At 37.8% G+C, this 24,286-nt stretch overlaps 3 protein-coding genes and 1 pseudogene across 3 annotated transcripts; 2 read left to right on the top strand and 2 right to left on the bottom strand.

Moving 5' to 3' along the window:
• The first annotated feature begins 3,505 nt into the window (after nucleotides 1-3,505).
• On the top strand, nucleotides 3,506-4,472 carry LOC137735925 (protein DMP2-like). The gene has a single exon (XM_068475278.1). The coding sequence runs from the start codon at nucleotides 3,586-3,588 to the stop codon at nucleotides 4,192-4,194; it is 609 nt and encodes a 202-aa protein (XP_068331379.1). The 5' UTR covers nucleotides 3,506-3,585; the 3' UTR covers nucleotides 4,195-4,472.
• A 6,037-nt stretch (nucleotides 4,473-10,509) lies between these two features.
• Nucleotides 10,510-11,110, top strand: LOC137736676 (protein DMP2-like; annotated as a pseudogene).
• Nucleotides 11,111-11,665: 555 nt separating this feature from the next.
• On the bottom strand, nucleotides 11,666-13,839 carry LOC137738048 (uncharacterized). Its single transcript, XM_068477652.1, has 4 exons — nucleotides 13,521-13,839; nucleotides 13,335-13,436; nucleotides 12,877-13,003; nucleotides 11,666-12,140 (listed from the first exon to the last, which is right to left on the bottom strand). Exons 1-4 carry the CDS (start codon nucleotides 13,725-13,727, stop codon nucleotides 11,914-11,916), a joined length of 663 nt encoding a protein of 220 aa, XP_068333753.1. The 5' UTR covers nucleotides 13,728-13,839; the 3' UTR covers nucleotides 11,666-11,913.
• A 2,456-nt stretch (nucleotides 13,840-16,295) lies between these two features.
• On the bottom strand, nucleotides 16,296-21,516 carry LOC137737946 (pyruvate, phosphate dikinase, chloroplastic-like). Its single transcript, XM_068477534.1, has 20 exons — nucleotides 21,391-21,516; nucleotides 20,998-21,054; nucleotides 20,603-20,836; nucleotides 20,331-20,468; nucleotides 20,069-20,231; nucleotides 19,739-19,974; nucleotides 19,503-19,631; nucleotides 19,218-19,397; nucleotides 18,982-19,119; nucleotides 18,728-18,892; nucleotides 18,473-18,634; nucleotides 18,301-18,390; nucleotides 18,067-18,205; nucleotides 17,795-17,972; nucleotides 17,390-17,519; nucleotides 17,076-17,204; nucleotides 16,835-16,972; nucleotides 16,641-16,718; nucleotides 16,425-16,516; nucleotides 16,296-16,338 (listed from the first exon to the last, which is right to left on the bottom strand). Exons 1-20 carry the CDS (start codon nucleotides 21,514-21,516, stop codon nucleotides 16,296-16,298), a joined length of 2,745 nt encoding a protein of 914 aa, XP_068333635.1.
• Between the last annotated feature and the right edge of the window lie 2,770 nt (nucleotides 21,517-24,286).

Raw genomic sequence — 24,286 nt, 5'->3', positions numbered from 1 at the left:
GATGACACATCATATGATTTACAAATTTAGTTTAAAAAATTAATCTACTTAGCATTACTCTTGATTGTTTATTAGACCTCAGTATTGCACCTGGATCATGATTAGAGGTTATTGATGATCAATCAAATTAATCTCTTAATAAGGTTCATGCATAGGTTTTAATTTGTTGATAAGAGTTCGTTAAAAAGTAGATCGTCTTTGGGTATTTCTCTATAACTAATATGGCATGGCATACCCAAAAATGAAAGCACAGGAGAGTCCCATTAAACAAAACCAATAGAAGAAGTGCCAAGATTTGCAACAGCAACAGCACCAGCGACTTGATTATCTTTTTTATAAATAATGTTCTAAAAATTCTTACCTAATGCTGCCTAGGTTCTTTTCAAGCATTAGACAGCTAGCCACCGTTTCAATTAATTGTTAGACATTTAAAAATTAAGAAATGATGCTTATAGGGTCTAGACACCTGCCTAGGTTGCACTCTCATTTCGACAAAAAATAAATGGCTTTCTTTTTGTTATTTTATTTTTCATTAAATTGTACAAGACTTTTTGAATACTTGGATGAACACTTATCATATGCGTGTTCTCATATTTCAGTATATTTAAATACTTTATAATTTATATGTCATTTTATTTTGCAATTTATATATCAAAGTACAATTATTTATTCTTTAAGTATAAATTTATTTATATATCATGTAATAAATTTAATTAAAATTAAAAAAAATCACCTAAGCTCTGCCTAGACAGATAGGGCCGCCGCCCGACTAGCCTTTTAGAATCTTGCTTATAAATATGAGAGGACCGAAAATGCATTTGAGAAATTCTATGCCTCGTAGAGGACCGAAAATGCATTGAGTTTACCATATACTTAGGATACAACATCCACATGGTTAAAGTTGAAAATAGCGGACAGATGAATTAATTGATGCTGAATAGCTAGAAAATACTATACGTCAATGACAATGCGAATTGCTAAGCATCTCAAAAAGCACACTCAAATTGGAATTTGGAAAGGAAAACCTTTTTTTTTTTTTTTAAGAAGGTTTGTTTATATTTTTTTTTTAAGAGAAATTTATCTCTAATTATATATAGGGTTATTTTAGGAATAATAGTGTGTGAAAAAAAAATATTTTAATTTTTTAACTTTTTATAATGGGTGTAAATATAACGTGAATGGAGAAATAAGACAATGAGATGGATTTAGCAGCTCTCTTAATATATAGGAAATAATACATTTACTCTTAAGACAATGACTGAATTATATTGCAAATCGGGGCCGGACTCGGTAGCCGTAGCTCCGGGCTAATTTTGGAATTTTACAAAATTGCATATAGTTTTATATGCTAGAGTTGTCTAATTCAATATTAGTCCATTTTTCTTTGATAAAATTAGCCTGCTTCGAACCGAAAAGAAAAATAGCCTACCCTATAAACACACGCTTGTTGCAGATCCTAAGGTAATGACCGTTATGCTCATATCCTACACGCATTAAGCATATTTACATATACACGTACAACTCTACGAGTAAGTTTTCATATCATAGAATAATGTGACATAATGTTATTATTCATTCAAACTATAACATGTATTAGCTGATCTCGATACACGCATTCCACATATACGATACTTTTTTTAATTATTTATGTGATAATTAAGATCAAAATGATGAGAAGAAAAAAAAGAAATCAAACTATTTTATACTGGGAAATGCACTTGGCTTCCATGCATTTCACGTTGGTTAAGCTCTTATCACTGTTTAAGCTCCTACAAGTCGAGTATTCTTTTTCAAACAAAGTTTACGTACAAGTTTTTGCTAAAAATAAGTTAAATAACTATAAAAAAACGAAAATAAGTTTTGTTTTAAAAAGAAAACGATATAGATCATTATAAGATCGTTGACATAAAACTGGATATGATTCTTTGACAATGGCACAATGCAATATTATAATTTACAAGGAGGTATTTGTCAAATTTCCCTCCTCCCTCTCTAAACTTGTAGGGAGATGTCAATTTCTCCGGAATTTTAATTTTAACCAATTACCCCTCCTAAACTTTAGTTTTAGTCGATTATGCCCTGTACTTTTATAAATGGTCTATTTCCCTATGAGCTTTAATTTTATAATTGTAAAAATGTAATTTTATCCCTAATGTGGACAATATATTGTTTTTTCTTCTTCTTTCCCGTTAGTTCATTCTGTATATTTTTTGTTTGAAGTTTAGGGTTTAGGAGGGAAATTGCCAATTATAAAAGTTCAGGGGATAATCGGCTAAAATTAAAGTTCAGGGGGAATTGTCCAATTATAAAAGTTCAGAAAGGTAATCACCTAAAATTAAAGTTTTGAGATGAAAGTGGGAGCTCCTTATAAGTTTATTTATTATTATTTTTTTGTTGGGGGGGGGGGGGGGGGGGGGGGGGCTCATTTACAAGAAGAGAATTTGAGTTTGAATGGTGGGTGGGTAGACTGTCCTCGCCAACTGTGACCCAGCTTCATATGTATTTTGATATGATTTATGTATATAAGATTGCACAACAATCTGATCACTCATTTATCTTGTTGGTGATTTATTCATGTTAACCCTGTGCCCATTTAGGCCTACCCAACTACATAAAGCTGATAGCTTTATGGCACAAGTCTCTAAGGGCATAACAATTCAAGTGCCAATCAAACCATACGGCGACTTGCAGTTGACAAGAGAGGCCTAAGATGGAACATAAGCGTAGCGAGATAGTGCTCGGCAAGGCTAGGCGGAGTAACCGAGGTCTGAGCGGGATGCTTGAGCCGCATGAACCTTAAAAGGTGCGCCACCCCGACAACTAAAACGTCACTTCGCTGACAAGGGTCTAGCAGAATAGGGAGAAAGGCGTTAGTAAGCTAGTGCAAGTGGTTGACACATTAACTGCCGATTTGAGAGGCCCAAAGAGGGAGAGGCCAAAATAAAGGGGTAAAGACCTACAATATCAAGGTCAGATGAATTAGAGATAATAGAGTGAATGTATCAGCCGAGCGCTATTTAGCCTTGAAATCAATATATTGAGAGCAACACGGTGGATGTAGCCCAGTTTTGATGGGTGAACCACTTGCATCTTTGTATCCATTTAATTTCAGCCCATCTCCTGATCCCATCTACAATCATTTAATTAAGTTTGTTAACTTTACAATTTTGAGCGATATTACCAACACTAAGGGGAGGGGAGTGGGCTAAGCCTCACAATGGGTTTGCTATGTGGTTCAAATTCACATTTGGCGAGAATCGAACCTAAGACCTCTTACATATAAGTGAATAGGAATACCATTAGATCGTAGTACTAAAGGGCTAAAATTCAACAACATTAATCCTCAAAACTTGGATTAGAAATGAAGCCCGCCCTTTCTAAAAGTAAAAGCCACCTTTTCCATCTCAACACGACAACGCCATATTTTCAGTTAACGTGAAAGCAATTCCTCTCCAAACCAATTCCATCTCTTATATTTCTCTATAAATACACACCAAATCTCCCTATCACAAAAACCACAAATTACGACTCAATTCACAAATATCATTTCTATAAACTCCGTCAAAACATACTTTAATTCGAAAAATGGGGGGCTCTACTAGCTCTTCCTCTAAATCCAAGACAACCACAACCAAAAACAAAACCATCAAAGACAGAACATTAACATGCACAGGCAACCTCATCAAGCTCCTCCCAACTGGCACGGTCTTCTTGTTCCAGTTCCTCAACCCTGTCTTGACCAACAACGGCAAATGCACCGCTGTCAACAAATATCTAAGCGCCATTCTCATCGGTGTTTGCGGCTTCTCCTGTTGTTTTTCTTGCTTCACAGACAGTTACACAAGCAGTGATGGACAAACACACTATGGGGTGGTAACAAGCAAGGGGCTTTGGCCCTCGACAAGTTCTAACACTGTGGACTTGTCTGCGTACAAGCTTAGGTTTGGGGACTTTGTGCATGCCTTCCTTTCCTTGATTGTGTTTGCAGTTCTATCACTTTTGGATGCCAACACTGTCAGGTGCTATTATCCAGGGTTTGAGTCCACCGAGAAGATTTTGCTACAGGTGTTGCCTCCGGTTATAGGTGCAATTGCCGGAACTGTTTTCTCTGTGTTCCCTAATAAACGCCATGGAATTGGCTACCCGTCGTCAAGTTCTGATTCTTCACAGGATTCGGAGTCGGCAGCTTCCTAAGCTCTTGAAGTATGACTTGATTCACAAGACTCAAGTGGTAAATATAACTAATAAACGCCATGGAATTGGGTACCCGTCGTCAAGTTCTGATTCGTCACAGGATTAGGAGTCGGCGGCTTCCGAAGCTCTTGAACTATTACTTGATCCACAAGACTCAAGTGGTAAATATAGTAAAAGTGTGCTCACGCAAGTTTATGGTTTTCATATTGTTTGTTTAGTAGTTTGCCTAAGTTTGATTAATCCTTTTTCCTTCTCTCTTTGGAATGAATGTAACAAGTTTTTACCGTGTGCTAAACTTTCAATTTATAAATTAAAACTTGATCTTAATAGGAAAGGAACAATCTTTTATACCCTTGGATAAAATTCGGGCGTAAAAATTAACAACAAAAATGCAAAACTGACTGATAAGATCGACAAGTGAAAAGTAAAACAATTATGTAGAACTTTCTTGCATGAACCAAGGAAACCTTGTAATAGTTTCCATCCTTCGTCATACTAATTGAAACAAAATCAATGCCACTAACAATATAATCTATGAAACTGGATCTTATGCACGCTGCCGATGATACATAAAACTCATAAACTGTTCCTTCTTTTTCGTTTACAACAGTTGAGGTGTGTACGACCAATCTAAACGATTTTCAGCGTATATGATGTCAAAGATATTATATTCTTACATCAGCAAACAATCCATCTAAAAGGTTAGAAGATGAATTTTCATTTCCACTCTCATCAAAGAAACCATTAGCAGCAAATTCTTTTCTGTATTTTCGCTCTTCAATGACGGAATCTGCTGTTTCTGCACAAAAAACTTCGTCTTGTCTGCTTTAACGGTTTCTCTGCCACAATAAACTTGTTCCCTTCACGAGTCCTCTCAGGGAAGCCAGCCCAAACTGAAGATAAACGTGGGTGGGAAATTTCATAAGCTGTGCACAAGAAGAATCATAAAAGTAGTGTAAAATTATACCTACATGTGGTTGGCATAGTTCAAAAGGAAAGATTTTCTTATTCTGATCGGTGTTGGTTAGCAAACGTAAACTAGTTTACTTTCTATTAAACAGTGAAATAATCAAGTTAGAAAGAAAGGTATGATTATCTTGTGCACTACTAACTCTAAGACTGGTAAGTTGAGTCAATGTTCAAACAATTTTGGTCCCTAAGAAAAGTTATCTTATAGTCTCATCTTGTTCTAATTTTTTTGCTTAGCTAGGTCTTAAAACTAAAGGTCTACCTAGATGTTGAAATTACACCTAAATGTGGTTGGCATAATTCAAAAAGGAAAGATTTTCTTATTCTGATCGAGTGTCGGTTATCAAACGTAAGCTCACTTTCTATTCAACAGTGAAATAATCAAGCGAGAAAGAAAGGAAGGATTAATTAGGGATGGGTTCAAAAAACCGAAAACCGAAAAAAACCGAAAATCAAACCGAACCGAGGCCGAAAAAAAACGAACCAAAAAAAAACCGAACCGAATTTGGCTTGTTCGGTTTCGATTTTTGAGGTTTGGAAACCGAACCGGACTGAACCGAACCGAAAAAAAAATCATATATAAATACTAAAAAATACATGTTGTCGTCAGGGTTTGAACCCTTTCCCTATGGGTTAGGATTGGTTGTTGCAAGCCAACTTGACTGTAGGCTGTGTGTTGTTATAATTGTACCAGTAATTTATTTATAGGTTTCTTATGTTTAATGCTTTATAAAATTTCTTGACTTTACAAACCCTAGCCGTCTCACTCCCATTTCATTTCAGATCTCAAACACCTCTCTGTTCCGTCCACTGCTTCCTCTTTGCCTTTGCTTCCTCTCTCTCTCTCTCTCTCCCTCCTCCCTTTCCCTCTCCTTCCTCTCTTCCTCCAAATCACTCTCTCTCCAGTCTTCTCCTGTCCTCCTCGCGGATTCCTTTTTCCAAACTATGATTTTCCCTCGCCCTTTTCGAGATCCGACGAAAAGAGGAATTGAAAGAGCTTGCGACAATCATGGCGATATCGCTGCAACAAAGGTTGTGGTTTTATTTATTTGTCAGTTCATAGGTTTTTAATTGTATGGTTACCCATTTGAAATTTATGTAATTGAAGGTAAAAAAGTTTGTATTTTTCTCTGAATATGTTTTGGAATTTTCTAGATCTATTGTGGACTTGACTATGAATTTGAATGTGGGCACTGGGCATGCGCTATTGAAGTCCAATTATGGTATTTAGAAGAACCCAATTGCTTTTTTTTTTTTTCGATTTGCATCAATCAGTTAATTTGTTGAGTTATTTCATGATTTTGTAAATTTTAAAGTTTTTGAATTTTGAATCCTGGCGATGTACATTTCCTTGAAGAATATATGTTTATGTATTTGCTTAACTTTTGAAAATTTGAATTCGTTCTGCTTGATCACAAGTAGTTGAATTACTTGAATATATTCAGGATTTTAAGGCTCTCAATTCTCTGATATATGAGAACTGGGAGGTTGATAGGTAGGTTCCTTCCATTTACATCATTTAAAAATAAAAATAAAAAACCGAAAAAACCAAAGCCAAACCAGAAAAAACCGAAACAAAAAAAAACCGAACTGAAAAAAAATCGAAAAAAATGAATCGAACCGAACCAAAATTTCGGTTCGATTTCGGTTTTGGCAAAAAACCGAACCGTTTTGAACCGAACTCAGTCCTAGGATTAATGCGGGGTCTTTTCCGACCTCAAAGGGCCCAAAGAAACACCAGCCCGAAGCAGCACAGGCCCAAAGGAAGGCCAGGCCTAATGAGGCTGGGAAGACAATCCGGAGCACTATGGGAGTCAACACACGACAGTCTAGATTACATATCAACAACTAGGCTGAGCGCTTCCCTATAAAAGTATTTTCCGACTGCCACGATGCAAGTTGGTGTTCTGACAATTCTTTCGTATGAGGTCCCAAGAATAGGATTTGGATGCTAAGGATTGTCTGCCCTCCCACTTTCGGTGGCCTCCTGTTTGTGTGGTCACGGTTAAGTCACTCCAACATTTTATATTACTATTTATTTTTGTCTTATTATCTCTATAAAAAAATAATATAAAATGTTGACATGGTTTAACCGTGACCACACAAAACAGGAGGGCACGGGAGGGCATTGGAAGTGGGCAGCCAGACAATCCTTGTCCTGCCGGATTCCCTCCCTAGGGATCTTAGGAATGAACGAATACGGACCGTTGATAAAAAATCGTGCAGTCCCAATTAAATGATTTTTATATTTTTAAGAGTAAAGCACCATCGTTTTGCGTGAAAAATATAAAAATGAAAAAATTGTGGCCGCACGATTTTTGATCAATGGTCTGTGTTCGTTGATCCCTAGGATTCCCAGGGAGGGGATTCGGCGAGGATCCAAATCCCCAAGAACAGAGGGGCAAGCCTGCTCAGACATCACCTTTAGGTCACGTGGCAGCCATCCGAGGGAATAGGAACCTATGAAAGCATAAAAAGGCTGACATATAGGGTGCTCATGTGTGGGCTTCCACCACCTCTAGAGCGGTGCTTGGCTTATGTTGTCCCAAGAAAGCATGGAAGTAGACATGTACAAATGTCACTTCGTCACCATGTGGCGGCCAAAGGGTAGAGGAACAACTAGCAAGTCAAATCTATGTAATCGACGCATTAAATGCAAAGGAAAAAATAGGTTTGAGCAGGGGAACTGAGGGCTCATTAAGGGCCTATATAAGGAGGACATAATACTGTATATTCTGATATGATTTTGTTTTCAATGCAATATTCTAATTTACAGAGAAGAGAATTAGAGTTTGAATATAAATAGATTGGAAGACTGTCATGACCAATTGAACTGGCTCCATATGTATCTTGATATGATTTATGTATATAAGATGCACAACAATCTCATCACTAATTTTTCTTGTTTATGTCCCTTTATTCAATATTCTTTAGGGATGTGTATCCTTAATCTTGGGAGTACAGAAATTCAACAACAATAATTTTCAAAACTTGGATTAGAAATAAAGCCCACCCTTTCCGACCTCAAGGGGTTGGCCCAAAGGAAGGCCAAGCCCGATGAGGCTAGGAAGACGACCCGGAGTGCTATGGGAGTCAACATAAGACAGTCTAGATTACATATCAACAACTAGGCTGAGCGCTTCCCTATAAAAGTATTTCCCGACTGCCAAGATGCAAGTTGGTGTTCTGACAATTCTTTCGCACGAGGTCCCAAGAACAGGATTTGGATGCTCGTCGGATTCCCTTCCCTCCTTGGTGATCCTAGGGATCAACGAACATGGACCGTTGATAAAAAATCGTGCAGTCCCAATTAAATGCTTTTTTATATTTTTAAAAGTAAAACACCATCGTTTTGCGTGAAAAATATAAAAAAGAAAAAAATTGTGGCCGCACGATTTTTGATCAAGAGTTCGTGTTCGTTGATCCCTAGGATCCCAGGGAGGGGATCCGGCGAGGATCCAAACCCCTAATAACAGAGGGGCAAGCCTACTCAGACATCACCTCTAGGTCACGTGGCAGCAGGGCCGGTCTAGAGATTTTTGAGGCTCGGGGCGAAGTCAAAAAGTGTGCCCTCATTTCATATAAAAAAAAAATATTTTTTTTCACACGTAAAACATCGATAAAATTATATTTAGAAAAACACTTCAAACTCAATAATTTAGAAATACAAAATAATTAATTTATTTTGTATCAAGAGAAGGGAACTAAAAAATTTCGGGCTTTCAAGTAGATAGAATATGAGTTTTGTTTTCCATTTGAACTTTTAAAGTGTTTTTGTATATATCGTGAGTTGTTCTTGCTTATTTACTAACCTCGTCAATATAAGACTATAAGTAATGAATGAACACTAAATTAAACTTTTTGATGACACGTAATATTATTTGTAAATTTGGTATAAAAATTTAGTCTACGTATTATTTTTTGTTGAAGATTAGACTTGAATTGGAACAGATATTTAAAAATAGCAACCCACATAGCTACTAGCTAGTAAATAAATTAACAACCAAACAAAATTTGTAAAAATTGAAAAAAATAAACATGCACATAGCATTTCGAATTTAGGACCTCTCATTAATTTTAAACAACAATAACCATTGCTTCTAATTAAACTTCTTGATCATTTAGGCAAATTTTATAGTTTTATATTGTTATGAAAAGAAATTTAAAAAAATTGGAATCTAAATAAGCACACATGATAATTTGAACATAAGACATCTTCATTCATTTTAAACAACAAAACCACCAGTTCTAGTTAAATTTCTTTGTCACTAAACCAAATTTTATAAATTTATACTCTTACAAAAACATATATAAATATATCACCCTAATAATTTTGGTGCCCCCAATTTTTTTGGGCCCCAGACGGTCGCCCTGCCCGCACACGGCCTAGGTCGGGCCTGCGTGGCAGCCATCCGAGGGAATAGAAACCTATGAAAGGGCATAAAGGTTGACATATAGGGCGCTCACGTGCAGGCTTCCACCACCTCCAGAGCGGTGCTTGGCTTATGTTGTCCCAAGAAAGCATGCAAGTAGACATGCACAAATGTCACTTCGTCACCACGTGCCGGCCAAGGGGTAGAGGAGCATCTAGCAAGTCAAATCTATGTAATCGACGCATTAAATGCAAAGGAAAAAAGATGTTTGAGCAGGGGAACTAAGGGCTCATTGAGGGCCTATATAAGGAGGACATAATACTATATATTCTGATATGATTTTGTTGACAATGCAATATTCTAATTCACAGAGAAGAGAATTAGAGTTTGAATAGAAATAGATTGGAAGACTGTCATGACCAATTGAACTGGCTCCATATGTATCTTGATACGATTTATGTATATAAGATGCACAACAGTCTCGTCACTATTTTTCCTTGTTTATGTCCCTTTATTCAATATTCTTTAAGGATATGTATCCTTAATGTTGGGAGTACAGAAATCTAACAACATTAATTTTCAAAACTTGGATTAGAAATGAAGCCCACCCCTTCTAAAAATAAAAGGTAGTGCTATTCACACATTTCTTTTTACTTGTCATACACTTTTGTTAATTTTTGTCCATTAATCTTCTTCATTTCATTCAATCTGATAACCAAAAAGTGAAAATATGTGTGAGAAGTAAAAATAGGTCTACGGATAGCACCATCCCAATAGAAGCCACCTTTCCATCTGAACACGACAATGCCATGTTTTCTGTCAACGTGAAAGCAATTCTACTCCAAATCAATTCCCTCTGTTATATCTCTCTATAAATACACACCAAATCTCTCTCACAAAAACCACAATTTACAACACGTCACAAATAACATTTCTATAAACTCCGTCAAAAAAACACTTTAATTCGGAAAAAATGGGGGTTTCTACTAGCTCTTCCTCTAAATCCAAGACAACACCACCAAAAACAAAAGCGTTCGAGACAGAACATTAACATACGGAGGCAACCTCATCAAGCTCCTCCCAATCGGCACAGTCTTCTTGTTCCAGTTCCTCAACCCTGTCTTGACCAACAACGGCAACTGCACCGCTGTCAACAAATAACTAAGCGCCATTCTCATCACTGTTTCCAGCTTTTCCTGCTGCTTTGCTTCCTTCACAGACAGGGCAGTGATGGACAAACACACTATGGGGTGGCAACAAGCAAGGGGCTTTGTCCCTCAACAAGTTCCAACTCTGTGGACTTGTCTGCTTACAAGCTTAGGTTTGGGGACTTTGTGCATGCCTTCTTTTCCTTGATTGTGTTTGCAGTTGTGTCACTTTTGGACGCCAACACTGTCAGGTGCTATTATCCAGGGTTTGAGTCCACTGAGAAGGTTTTGCTACAGGTGTTGCCTCCGGTTATTGGTACAATAGCCGGAACTGTTTTCCTTGTGTTCCCTAATAAACGCCATGGAATTGGGTACCCGTCGTCAAGTTCTGATTCTTCACAGGATTCAGAGTCGGTGGCTTCTTAAGCTCTTGAACTATGACTTGATTCACAAGACTCAAAGTGGTAAATATAGCTATTATTTAACGCCATGGAATCGGGTACCCGTCGTCAAGTTCTGATTCTTCACAGCATTCAGAGTCGGCAGCTTCCTAAGCTCTTGAACTATGACTTGACCACATGACCCAAAGTGGTAAATATAGCTAATAAACGCCATGGAATTGGGTACCCGTCGTCGAGTTCTGATTCTTCACAGGATTCGGAGCCGGCTGCTTCCTAAGCTCTTGAACCATGATTTGATCCACAAGACTCAAGTGGTAAATATAGCAAAAGTGTGCGCTCACGCAAGTTTGTGGTTTGCATATTGTTTGTTTAGTAGTTTGCCTAAGTTTGATTAATTCTTTTTCCTTCTCTCTTTGGAATGAATGTAACAAGTTTAAACTGTGTTCTAAACTTTCAATCTATAATTTATAACTTGATCTTAATAGGAAAGGAACTATCTTTTATACCGTTTGATAAAATTCGGGCGTTAAAATTAACGACAAAAATGCAAAACTGACTAATAAGATCAACAAGCGAAAAGTAAAACAATTATGTAGAATTTTCTTGCACGAAGAACAATCCAAGGAAACCTTGTAATAGTTTCCGTATGTCGTCATACTAATTGAAACAAAATCAATGCCACTAACAATACAATCTATGAAACTGTATCTTATGCACGCTGCCGACGATACATAAAACTCACAAACTGTTCCTTCTTTTTTCGTTTACAACAGTTGAGGTGTGTACTACCCATCTAAATGATTTTCAGCTTATATGATGTCAAAGATATTATATTCTTACATCAGCAAACAATCCATCTAAAAGGTTAGAAGATGAATTGTCATTTCCACTCTCATCAAAGAAACCATTAGCAGCAAATTCTTTTCTGCATTTTCGCTCTTCAACGACGGAATCTGCTGTTTCTGCACAAAAACTTTGTCTTGTCTGCTTTACCGGTTTCTCTGCCACAATAAACTTGTTCCCTTCACGAGTCCTCTCAGGGAAGCCAGCCCAAACTGAAGATAACCGTGGATGGGAAATTTCATAAGTTGAACATAAGAAGAATCATAAAAGTAGTGTAAAATTATACCTACATGTGCTTGGCATGGTTCAAAGGAAGGATTTTCTTATTATGATCGGGTGTCTGTTATGAAATGTAAACTCACTTTCTATTAAACAGTGAAATAATCAAGTTAGAAAGAAAGGAATGATTATCTTGTGCAATACTAACTCTAAGCTGGTACAGTAGTTCCAGTCAAAGTTCAAACAATTTTGGTCATTAAAAAAAAAGTTAATCTGATCGACTGATCTTGTTCTAATTTTCTGCTTAGCTAGGCCTTAAAACTAAAGGCCTACCTTAACCCACCTCTCCAAGAATTTGACTAGTGGGCGCCAAGTGACAGAATCAGACCCCAAGAATTTATATTGGGAGATGTAGAAAACTCGCTATCGTAAAGGTCGATAAATGGTAGGATGGGCAGACAAACGACTCGCATATAATATTTAAGATGAATTCTAGAGAAGGATAAATGAGGTTTGGTGATTGAACATAATGACATGGGAACTTAGAAAATGATATTCGGGCACCAAGTAGATTCCAAGACAATAATCAAAACAATTCATATCATCCTAGTGACGGTAACTTTTCTTGCTTATGCAGTGAAACATCACATAAAAGCGCATGAACCACAAGGCCGTAACAGAAGGGAAGAAAAACAAAACGCGGGAGTACAGGCTATGTTTTTATAGTACCTCCAAACTGATGCAGCACGATAGAAGCTGCTACAGTCACATTCAAGGAAGCAGTACCACCTCCATACTGCGGAATATACACAAAGAAGTCACATATCTCCAATTCTTTAGCAGAAAGGCCCGTTCCCTACAAACAACACAAAGAAATATATAAAGGGATATTCACCTAATCCTAATGTAGCTAATTTACAAGTGCTTAACCGATTGCAGAGTAAAGTTCAACTCAAAACTAAAATACAGAGAACCAGATTGTTGAATTGCAGTGGAAAAACCTTCTCAAACTATCAAATTATATCGAAAAAATCCCAACAAGCAATTACCCAAGAACCCATGATCAAAAGTACAATACTTTACAAGCATAAATGCCAACAATAAAGTTCCTGATCCAAATTTCCAATTGAGTAAATAGTTACAGAGCAAATAACCCATCTGGGAAATTGTAAAAAAATGATAATTACCTCATTGCCAAGAAGAAAAGCAGTGCTCTTGGTGAAAGGGTGATGATTTACAGGCAGAGCATTATCAGTGATCTCAACGCCGCAAATATCACAATCTCTCTCCTAAAACCCACACACAAAATCGAAGATTAATACCAAAATCAAAGAAATGAAGATAGAGAGAGAGGGAGAAAGAGAAGAGGAGACCTTGAGGTAGAGGCGAGCGTCTTGGAGAGAGTGGAAGTGGCGAAAGCGAAGGTGAGAGGTGGAGCCATGGCTGCCGAAGGCGTTGAATTCTCTGCGGCCGACCAGAATTAGTTCTGAGACGCCGAAGGCGGTGGCGCTTCGGGCGAGCGTGCCCACGTTGTGCCTCTTGGCTATGTTGTGCACCACCACGTAGCACTCTACCTCCATTTTTTCCCTTTCGCTGATTTCAGCTCAGGAGGCTCAGTCGCCGCCAAGTCCAACCGTAAGAAAGTTGCACAACCAACCCAACAAACTAACGACCTAGTATTAGATTTGGAACCACTTCAAAAATTTTATCATACACTTTTCACAAATATATTTTATTTTCTAATTATAGAAAATTTCAAATAACAAATGAGATTTTTGAAATATTAATAACAATTCTCTAGATTTTTGTTTATTTATATTTAATTGTGTTTAAACCCTAATTTTTTTTCAAGGAAATTTTGATTTTGATTGTTTGAAAATCATAACTTAGATTGTTGTTTACAATTTTTTTAAATAATAATTTAGATTATTTTTGTTTTTTGATAGAGTAGAATTTAGATTGTTGTTCACTTGCTTAATTGTTTGCGAATTTTTATTTTCTCTTATTTGACGCTAAGGTATTGAAATTGTATCAATTTGTGCACTTTGTCTGATTGATTTAGAATATGGTGAGTCTGAGGCTGTTATACAAGGTAACGTGTAAGCCATATTTGCACCACATTGGCTAAAAAGCTCATCAATTTAATGGATTAGACATCATCCAAAGAGACAAAAGGCGTGAGTTCATACAATTTCACAATGACGGGAGGGTAGTAAGCTATTTTGAGCTTAAGACGTGGGTGTGGGCTTAGGAAACTTCAATGTACGATCAGTTGCTTGGATGATTTTGAGTACTGGCACTGCAGATGAATTACAAGAGCCGAATTTTCTCATCTTCGAAATGGCCGCAGAAAAAAATGGTTATGGAGGAATTGCAGATTCTGCTTCGAAAGAAATCGGATGGGAAAGTAGGATCTCCGGTAACAACTCGTAGCACCAAGGTTACCTCGGTTATGGATATAGATTCACCGTACGTGCTGCAAGGTCTACGAAAGGAAGAGTGTTGGACATTGTTCAAGAAAATGGCAATTAGACGAGGGAGGAGGAGAACCCGATGTGGTGCCAATTGGAAGAAGAATTGCAAACCAGTGCCAACTGCCAAGGCGTTCCTCTTGCAATAAGGACTCTGGGAAGCTTGATGAGATACAAAACTAGCGAAAGTGAATGGTTGGCGATTCAAAATAATGAAATTTGGGAGTTTCCGAACGAGGAGAATGACATTTTAGCAATACTGAAGCTAAAGCTAAGCTATGACCACATGCCAGTTTATTCGAAACAATGGTTCTCCTACTGTGCCTTGTGTAATGCAGGAAACTTCTTCTCGGGTAATGCAGGAAGATTAACACAACAAACTCTTTGAGTTTGTATCTGAACTAAATGCGACTTGGTCTAACAGGAAGGCCTCCGATCCCATCAGAATTTGAAGGTGCTGAACATAGTTGAGTCTTGGGCGTTAAATTCCCCGACTGGTTGATGACCAACACTGCAATGTCTCTGCCAAGTCTAGTTGAAATCACCATTGAGGTTTGGAGAAGAAGTCAACATCTTCCGCCATTTGATCAACTACCTTAAGTTTCTCAAACTATACTCCTTTAAGTTGCGTTGAGCACACCAACAACGGCACCAAATGTTCTTCCACTTCTAGTTTCATTGATGGGAAAAGAGAAGCATTGTTTTTTCCCTTCTTGAAAGAGCTTGTACTTTATGACTTGCCACTCTTGAGCAGCAGGCACTGATAGTAAAAAACGACGACAATGGAACAAGAAGCGAGGCGAATCAGCAGTTGCTATCATTTCCTTCCCTCACCAAATCAACAATAATGGACACCCTCAGTTTGCTGTCCATGCCAATGCTTCCACAAGTTGAAGAACTGATTATGATCCATATCACTGACAAGCTCCTCAAGTCAATGGTGAAAGTAGCAAAAGCAGCTTCTGAAAGTTCAACAGCTTCTTCCTCCTCCTCCTCCTCCTCCTCCCTTGCTAGGTTGAAGTATCTGAGAATCAAATCCTGCAATGATCTCGTGTCTTTGCCTGATAACAGGATGTGTAGCCTCACTTCTCTTGAGCTCCTGGAGATTGTAGCTTGTGAAAATTTGAAATCTCTACCTAAAGAAATGTGTTGCAAGTTCACTAGGCCAGAAATTTAGAAATGCAGAACTCTGCATCATCTAGTGACAAAGTGATAAAGGCATCAGCTCAGGAGATTTCTTTTTTTTTTTTTTGGGGGGGGGGGGGGGTTTGTGTGGTGCGGTGGGGGTTTGTTTTTTGAATACTTCGTGGAGTGATCATCGTATGTACTTTATACATATTATACTTGTAGTAGTTTACTAAATATACATAGAAATATGTAATTGTTTGAAGGATCCGATGTTATATACATATCATGTGATCAGCACAAAGAGAGGTATGCAATGCAACTTGTACCAAAATTCACAAGCTGTAGTAATATTACAATGATTTATTTCAAAGATCGAAGCTGAAGAATTACACACATTGCCTACTTTATTTTCACCAGTTCTTGAAAAATAACATGAAAAAAAACTACATAATTCCCCTTTATTTGGATTCTAATGTTAAGGGACTTGAACGGAAAACTGGTAAACTGTATTTATTTACAAGCGCAGAGTCCTCGGTTATGAAATCTTTCTTAGAGAGCTACTTGAGCTGCTGCTAGCCTAGCAATAGGTACCCTGTCAAAGAATTTGTATCAGAGATTTGATCTGGTTATAGAAGTAGTCTATTAAACTTAACTAGATAGATGAAAGAAAAAGAAGACCTGAATGGAGAACACGAAACATAGTCTAGTCCGGCCTCTGCGAAAAATGCAACAGAAGAAGGGTCTCCACCATGCTCTCCACATACTCCAACCTGTTTATTCATAATCACCGTCCAATAGTATCACCATCACAAGAAGAATGGAGCAACATAATATGTTGAATCATCGACATCTAGTCTGTGAAAGAATGCTTAATATCGTTTCATTGCTGGTTACCTTTAAGCTAGGCCTAGCTGCGCGACCCTTTTCCGTGGCCATCTTAATGAGCTGCCCGACACCTCTTTGATCAAGTACCTATAGTCAAGAAATTGGTTTGAATTATTTTTCGCTCCCTTATAGGAGGATTCTGGAAAACCTAGCTATCCTATCTGCAATGAAGCCTGCATGGACTTGCATAATATGTGACTAACCTGGAAGGGATCGTTTTGAAGAAGGCCTTTGGAGAGGTAAATAGGTAGAAACTTGCCCACATCATCTCTACTGTACCCAAATGTCATTTGTGTGAGATCATTGGTCCCGAAGGAGAAGAACTCAGCTTCCTTCGCAATCTACCATCGTAGATCAAAGAAAAATATGATACTATTCAGCAGAAAATGAATAATTTTTAATCTACATTGAAATAACAATGTCAGCCTATCAATTTAGTCTTACCTCATCTGCAACCAGAGCAGCTCTAGGGATCTCGATCATAGTTCCAACTTTATAGGCCACGGTGGTACCCATCTCAGAGAACACTTTCACTGCGACACTGCGAATGAGACTCACTTGATGTCCCAGTTCCTGAAAGGCAAAAATTTGATTCATAATGAAATCTCATCACTTTGCATTTCTCACAAATGGTATGAATGGATTATGAATCCAGCATGTTTTACCAAAACAAAAAAAAAAAAAAAAAAAAAAAAAAATTATGAATCCAGTATCGTAAATAGATAATGAAGGTGAGGAACAATAATGCAGGATCATGCCTGAGGTATTCCGACAAGGGGAACCATTATCTCGGGGAAAACTTTGACACCTTGGTTGCTCATTGTGACAGCAGCTTGAAAGATTGCACGCGCCTGCATTTCCGTGAGCTCTGGGTATGATATCCCTAGCCTGTTGACACATTACAAGCTCTTCATTTGAAGTTTATCAACTAATTTATGCATAGAAGCATTCACGCAGTGAAAACATGTGACACTGAAATATGAAACTTTTGTCATAGTTCCAAATAACATGGATCCAAATTCATAGGTAACTAGTTTTATGATGCATGTGAAGTTTCTAAAGTGAATGAAGTTCATCAGTTAAAGAATGTTTTCCGCAACAATTAAAATTCGAGTAAATCTTTAGATTGGAGAGCCCATGTTAAGAATGAAGAGCCACCAAACCTGCAGCCGCGGAAACCAAGCATGGGGTTTACTTCTGATAATTTCTCAACCCTCGAGAAAACTTCATCCTCGGTCATGCCAGTCTGTGTAGTTAGTTGGCCGACAATCTGTTCCAAGTTACCTTCTGGAAGAAATTCGTGAAGTGGAGGGTCTAACAGGCGGATTGTTACCGGAAGACCTGAAATTTCATAAATCATGTGATAAATAAGCTACTAAAACTACAAGTTAAAGCAAAATATTACCAAATCTTAAATCAGATTTGCGAAAAATACCATCCATTGCACGGAAAATTCCTTCAAAGTCGGATCTCTGATACGGTAGTAAGAGGTCCAATGCTGCCTTCCTTTGTTCAAGTGTAGCTGCCATGATCATTTTTCTTACCGCCTTTATTCTATCATCCGAAGCAAAGAACTGAAACATAAAAAACATGAGAAATATCAAAAGAGATCTACAACCTGACATTATTTGTTAACCAGCCATACATTTTAGCAACAACAAATAATTACCATGTGTTCTGTCCTGCAAAGTCCAATCCCTTGTGCACCATTATTTCTTGCTGTTATCGCATCTTCAGGCGTGTCAGCATTTGCCATCACCTGTTGCAACATTACCATGAACATTGTTAGAGAAACCAGTACTCGTACCAGTGAAAAGGAAAAACGGAAGACAATAGGTCACCTTGAGACGCCTGACTTTATCAGCCCAAGACATAAAGGTTTCCAAATCGCCACTCAAAGCTGGAGGAGCAAGTGGCTGTTTTCCCAATATGACTTCACCAGTGGATCCATTGAGTGAAAGCCATTCTCCTTCATTGACCACCGTTTTCCCGACCAAAACCAGCTGTAGAATCAATGAACAACCCTCATTTATGCCATGTCTTGATACTTCACAGAAAAAAAATAAATTGTTTACAAAGGAAATTGTTATAACCACCTTCTCACTGTCATTTACTCGGATGTCAGCACAGCCAGAAACACAACATTTACCCCACCCACGGGCTACAACAGCTGCATGAGATGTCATTCCACCTCTAGCTGTCAAGATTCCGGCAGCAGCATGCATACCCCCAACATCTTCGGGGCTAGTTTCTGTCCTTACCTATAATTATGCACAACAACAATTCTCAATGATGAACCAGGGCCATGGCTCAACATCTTCCGGAAGAAAAAGATGAACATTTAGCTTACCAGGATGACTTTTTTTCCTTGTGCATGCCATGATTCAGCATCTTCTGCAGTGAACACGACTTGTCCTACTGCTGCTCCTGGAGATGCAGGTAACCCAGTGGCGATCACTTTGTCTTTGTAAGCGGTTGGATTTTCAAACTAATCAGAAAAAAATTATAGACGAGGAAGTCATAAATCCATGGGTACATTATACAAATCGGCTTATGATTTGTGAACTTAGAAATCAGCATAAATACCTGTGGGTGAAGAAGTTGGTCAAGGTGCTGTGGTTCCACCATCTTGATTGCAGTGTGCTTATCAACAAGCCCTTCGTTAGCCATGTCTACAGCTATCTTAATCGCTCCTTTACCAGTACGCTTTCCAACGCGGCATTGCAACATCCACAACCTATTTTCTTGGACTGTGAACTCAATGTCCTGCAAATGTTGCCCATGCTTAAATAAAACCATATGTTCCGATAAACTAAAAGATGTGAATGTAATACAGATAGGAGTGTCATATGTGGAAATGAAAACTCTTACCATCATATCTTTGTAATGTTTTTCCAGAATTTCGCAATTCTCCACAAGCTCCTTGTAAGCTTCGGGCATGCAATTTTTCATAGCATCCACGTCTTCTGGTGTCCTGATCCCGGCAACTACATCTTCTCCCTATGCAATTCCAATTTTTGAGCTACTCGTATAACCCTAACCAAAAACAGTCTATACTACTGTCGACTTGGAAAGAGAAGTTCGATATATAGAGTGGTATCAAAAACCTGAGCATTGACTAGGAACTCGCCATAAAGCTTCCTTTCACCGGTGCTTGGATTCCTAGTGAACAGAACACCAGTCCCTGAAGTATTTCCCATGTTCCCGAAAACCATGCATTGAATGTTAACCGCAGTTCCCTTCAAACCAGTTATCTGATTGATGCTCCGGTATTTAATGGCCCTTTGGCTGTCCCAAGAATCAAAAACTGCTTTAACAGCCAAGAGAAGCTGTTGTTTTGGATCTGCAGATATGCATGGGGACAAGGACATGTAAACATACAGAGTTGCGCTACGAAAAAGTGGGAAATATGAAGTTGTCAGCGGTTTAATTTGTACCTGAAGGGAACTTTTCACCCGTTTTTTCGAGATAAACATTTTTGTATTGTTCTACCAGCTCTTTAAGATCAGAAGCTGTTAGCTTTGTATCAAGCTTAACTCCTTTTTTACCTTTTAGTTTTTCCAATTTCTCCTCAAATGATGAGTGTGGAATTCCCATAACCTTCAAAAGTAAAATGGGTGAATTTAGAATACATCTTGAGAAAAACATCATAAATTTTCACATATGAACATTGCAAAATGCATCAATAAAACCACTTACAACATCTCCAAACATGTCTAGGAAACGTCTGTACGAGTCATAAGCAAAGCGCTCTCCGCTTTTTGCGGCCAAACCAGCAACCACCTTGTCATTGAGTCCAAGGTTGAGGACAGTGTCCATCATGCCAGGCATGGAAACCTAGGTACATAGTGCGAAAATCAGTTTGTGCACGACATAAACTAATTATTGTTAAACAGACTGTAGTCCATTGTGCCATTGCTAAAATAACTACAGAAGCCATAAAGGCTGTAATTAGAAGAAAAAAATCTTACCGCGGCACCAGAGCGTACAGAGACAAGAAGAGGCTTGGAAGAATCGCCAAGAATAGCACCAATGTCCTTTTCCACACTCTCCAAGCCCTCTAATATCTCCTTCCACAAACCTTGTGGTAAGTCTTTGCCGTTGAGCTGATAATCTTGGCATGCTTCTGCTGATATAGTAAGTCCAGGTGGGACGGATAGCCCAATGCTAGCCATTTCTGCCAGGTTTGCACCTTTTCCTCCCAACTACAATGCATCAGCATGATGAATACAGAATTCAGTTACGTAGCATAGACATTTGTTCGACTGAGATAAAAGTAAAACTCCTCTTGCAAATCGGGGCATACAAAATGCTAGCATTTCTATTTCTCGTACTGATAGCATGTCGAAAGTAAAGTAAAACTTACCAATGACTTCATTCCCTTGTTGCCTTCACTCTTTCCTTTTCCGAAATTAAATACTCGCTGTGGAAACAAAAGAGAAGTCTTTTAGGAACTACTGAGGCAGCTTGAACAAAATGCTTGTACATAGTTCAAAACTAATCAAAATGATCATGATAATTAGTAATAGAACCGCTCAATATAAGCTCTATTTACATTTTTTTTTTTCAGGTTTCCGATTTGAGACTTTATAATCGTCAACATATATGTCACCAATTATCACTCTAATACCAAGTTAAAACTAAAGAATCCGACTCAAAACTATTTATGAACGGATGGAGAGGCCCGAGATGTCCCAAGGATTAGAATAATCTGAGGCGGGATTTTTATATTTTCAACAGAAGGATACAATGTAAGTACCTTTTTGATTGCTGGTGCACCTTGATCAGCAACTGGGGACAGAACGGAGTTTGATTGACTTTGTGCTGGCTCATACTTCTTCAGGTTTGGGTTCGTGGTCCCGTTTACTTTCACAGTGGAAGGCATTTTTCCAATCTCTCCCTGCTTGAAAAACCGAAGTAAATATTACCAATGTATACTAATCATACAACAATGTTTAATTGATGAGTACTAGTCAACTCCTAAGCAATATAAAATAGTTTTAATTGAAATCATACTAATTGGATTGAAAATGGAATTGTTATAACCACTGCAACACAGTCATCATGCACTCATGCGGCCTTGATACTTGTCATTAGGGAGAAATGCATGATGGATTATTTTGGAGGGCCGATCAGCTCCCGCACAGAGAATTGTTTTGAAATCTTAATAGAATCATGATGATGGATTAAAAAAAGAGAATTGTTATAAACACTGCAAATTATTTGTCTTGCACTCCTCCACCCAGGTAAAATTCATTATGGACGAGTGCATGATTGACTGTTTTGGAGTGCCGATAACATCTTTGAAAAAGAATTTGTTTTGCATCAAAAGAGTGAAACAGAATCCAGTTTCATTCGAATGAATATGCACATATACGTACTTGATGAAGATCGGATCAGGAGAAGAGTGGAGAACTTCCTGCAGAAGTTGTAAAGAGAACCTGAGCTACAACTCCTGCTTTGCTTGCGACTGTAATAGGGTGTGATGAATTATAGCGTTAACTCCTTTTAAAGCCACAACCACGAGGCGTAGGTGATGACATGTAAAAAATCAAACATTATCAGCTATTAATTGTTTTGTTGTAAAAAATAATATTCAGAGCTTTTTTAGTTCGTGATGAGTTGAAAACGAAGATCTAGATCCGGGCACAGTCAAGTTTACTAAATCAGCTCTTATCGTCTGGATAATGAGTAACATTTTTTATATAATATTAATACCTTTGGAAAAAAAGTTGTTATTAGGGTTGACAGTGTCTGATGATGACTTGGCAAACTAGCGAGTCCAAATCTGTATTATGATATAATTTCTGACCAAAAAGGCAGCCGACCAGAAATCGGCTTCGAGATACCGAATACGGTGGTTATCCGTGCGAGAATACCAACGGTACGCCATGTGACCAGCAAATAGCACCCTACCTCTATTTCCCCCTTTCGATGATTTCAATTCAGGAGGCTCAAATACGTTTGGATATACTTTTAAAATGATTATAAGTGTTTTTGATGAAAATATTTTTGGAACAAATCATTAATAAATAAAAAAATACAAATAAATTATGGAAAAACACTTAAATACTTCCTGGAAGAAGCATGGTGCTGAACTTTAACTTTTGAAATTAAAAAATATTTTCTCTAAAAGCGCTTTCAGTCATTTTAAAAACACATCTAAACGAGCCATCAGTTGCCACCAACAAAACCTAGTCAATAACCACCTCATTTTAGAAATAATCGCATTTCTTGTTTATTGTTTCTTTCTTCTGTAATTTCACCTAAAACCCTAACCCTAAACCCTACTTTTTTTTTATTAAAAAAGGGAAACTATGAGTGTAATACTAATTTAGATTACTCCATATACTTTGATGCTTATAATTGTGATTTTGACACAAAATAACTCATTAGTTTGATTTGTGCATTATTATTAAAGTTGGAAGATGACAAATGATTCAAGAACTTCATATTCTCAGCACACATGAATACTACAATAAGAATTGAAGAGAATTATAAGTACACAAACAAAGTTAGATGACAAGGATAGTTTTTAAAAATTTTGCTTACTAATGGTATGTTCACATGTGCTGACTATTGTAATTAGTTTTTTTTTTTTTTTTTTTTTTTTCATTCAATACCCTAAATGTTTGGAAACTGCATTAAGAGCTTTTTTAGTTCACGATGAGACGAAAATGGAGATCTAGAGTCAAGTTGATTAAACCAGTCCTTATCGTTTGGATATGAGTATTTTTGTTATTTTTTATTTTATAATATTAGATTCTTTTTTTTTTTTTAAATGAAAAAAGGTGTTATTATTGTTGACGATGTCCGGTTATAGAATTGGCAGACTCCCGTGATATAATTTCTGACCAAAGAGGAGTTACGGTGACGCTGGCTCCTCCCCCCCCCGGTTCCCCGTACATGCTGCAAGCCTGCCAGGTCTACAAGCTCGAGGAAGAGTGTTAGACATTGTTCAAGAACATGGCATTTAGACAAAGAATGGAAGGGAGGAGGAGCACCTTGAGGAAGAGGCGAGTGTCTTGGAGGCAGTAGAAGTGGCAAAAGCCGAGGTGTGTGTGAGATGGAGTCATGGCTGCCCAAGGCGTTGAAGTCTCGGTGGCTGATCAAAATGAGCTCCGAGCGCTGAAGGAGGTGGCACTTCAGGCGAGCCTGCCCACGTTGTGCCTCTTAGCTATGTTGTTGGGCACCACCGCATAGCACTCTACCCTCCATTTTACACTTTTGCTGATTTTAGAAATAATCGTTTTTTTTTTGTGTTGTTAATTTATTACTTTCTTAGCAGTTCCAAGTTCGAATCATCATCCGTTATTTCTGACGCAAACTATCTTATTAGTTGAATTTGCGTAAATTACTAAACTTTTAAGTTGGAAGAAGTTCCAAGTTCAAACCACCGGCCCTTATATATTAAACATATGATTAGAGGAGTGAAACCGAAGCTGTGGATGGAAATGTACTATGAATTGCATTCTTAGCTGAAAGGCTTGGCGTGGAACTTCATATTCTTAGCAGACATGAACATTAAAAATAAGAAGTGAAGAAAAATTAAAATTGGAAAAACATAATTTGATGACAAGCTAAAGCTAAGAGGATAAATTTTGAAATTTCTATTGGTTGCTGACAAGCTAATGCAGACACATAAAAACCTTGAT

The sequence above is a fragment of the Pyrus communis genome, chromosome 6 (genome assembly GCF_963583255.1).
Source record: "Pyrus communis chromosome 6, drPyrComm1.1, whole genome shotgun sequence".
In the NCBI taxonomy this organism is placed as follows: domain Eukaryota; kingdom Viridiplantae; phylum Streptophyta; class Magnoliopsida; order Rosales; family Rosaceae; genus Pyrus; species Pyrus communis.
Note: the sequence above shows the minus strand (reverse complement) of the source record. Positions and strands in the feature narration are given on the sequence as shown.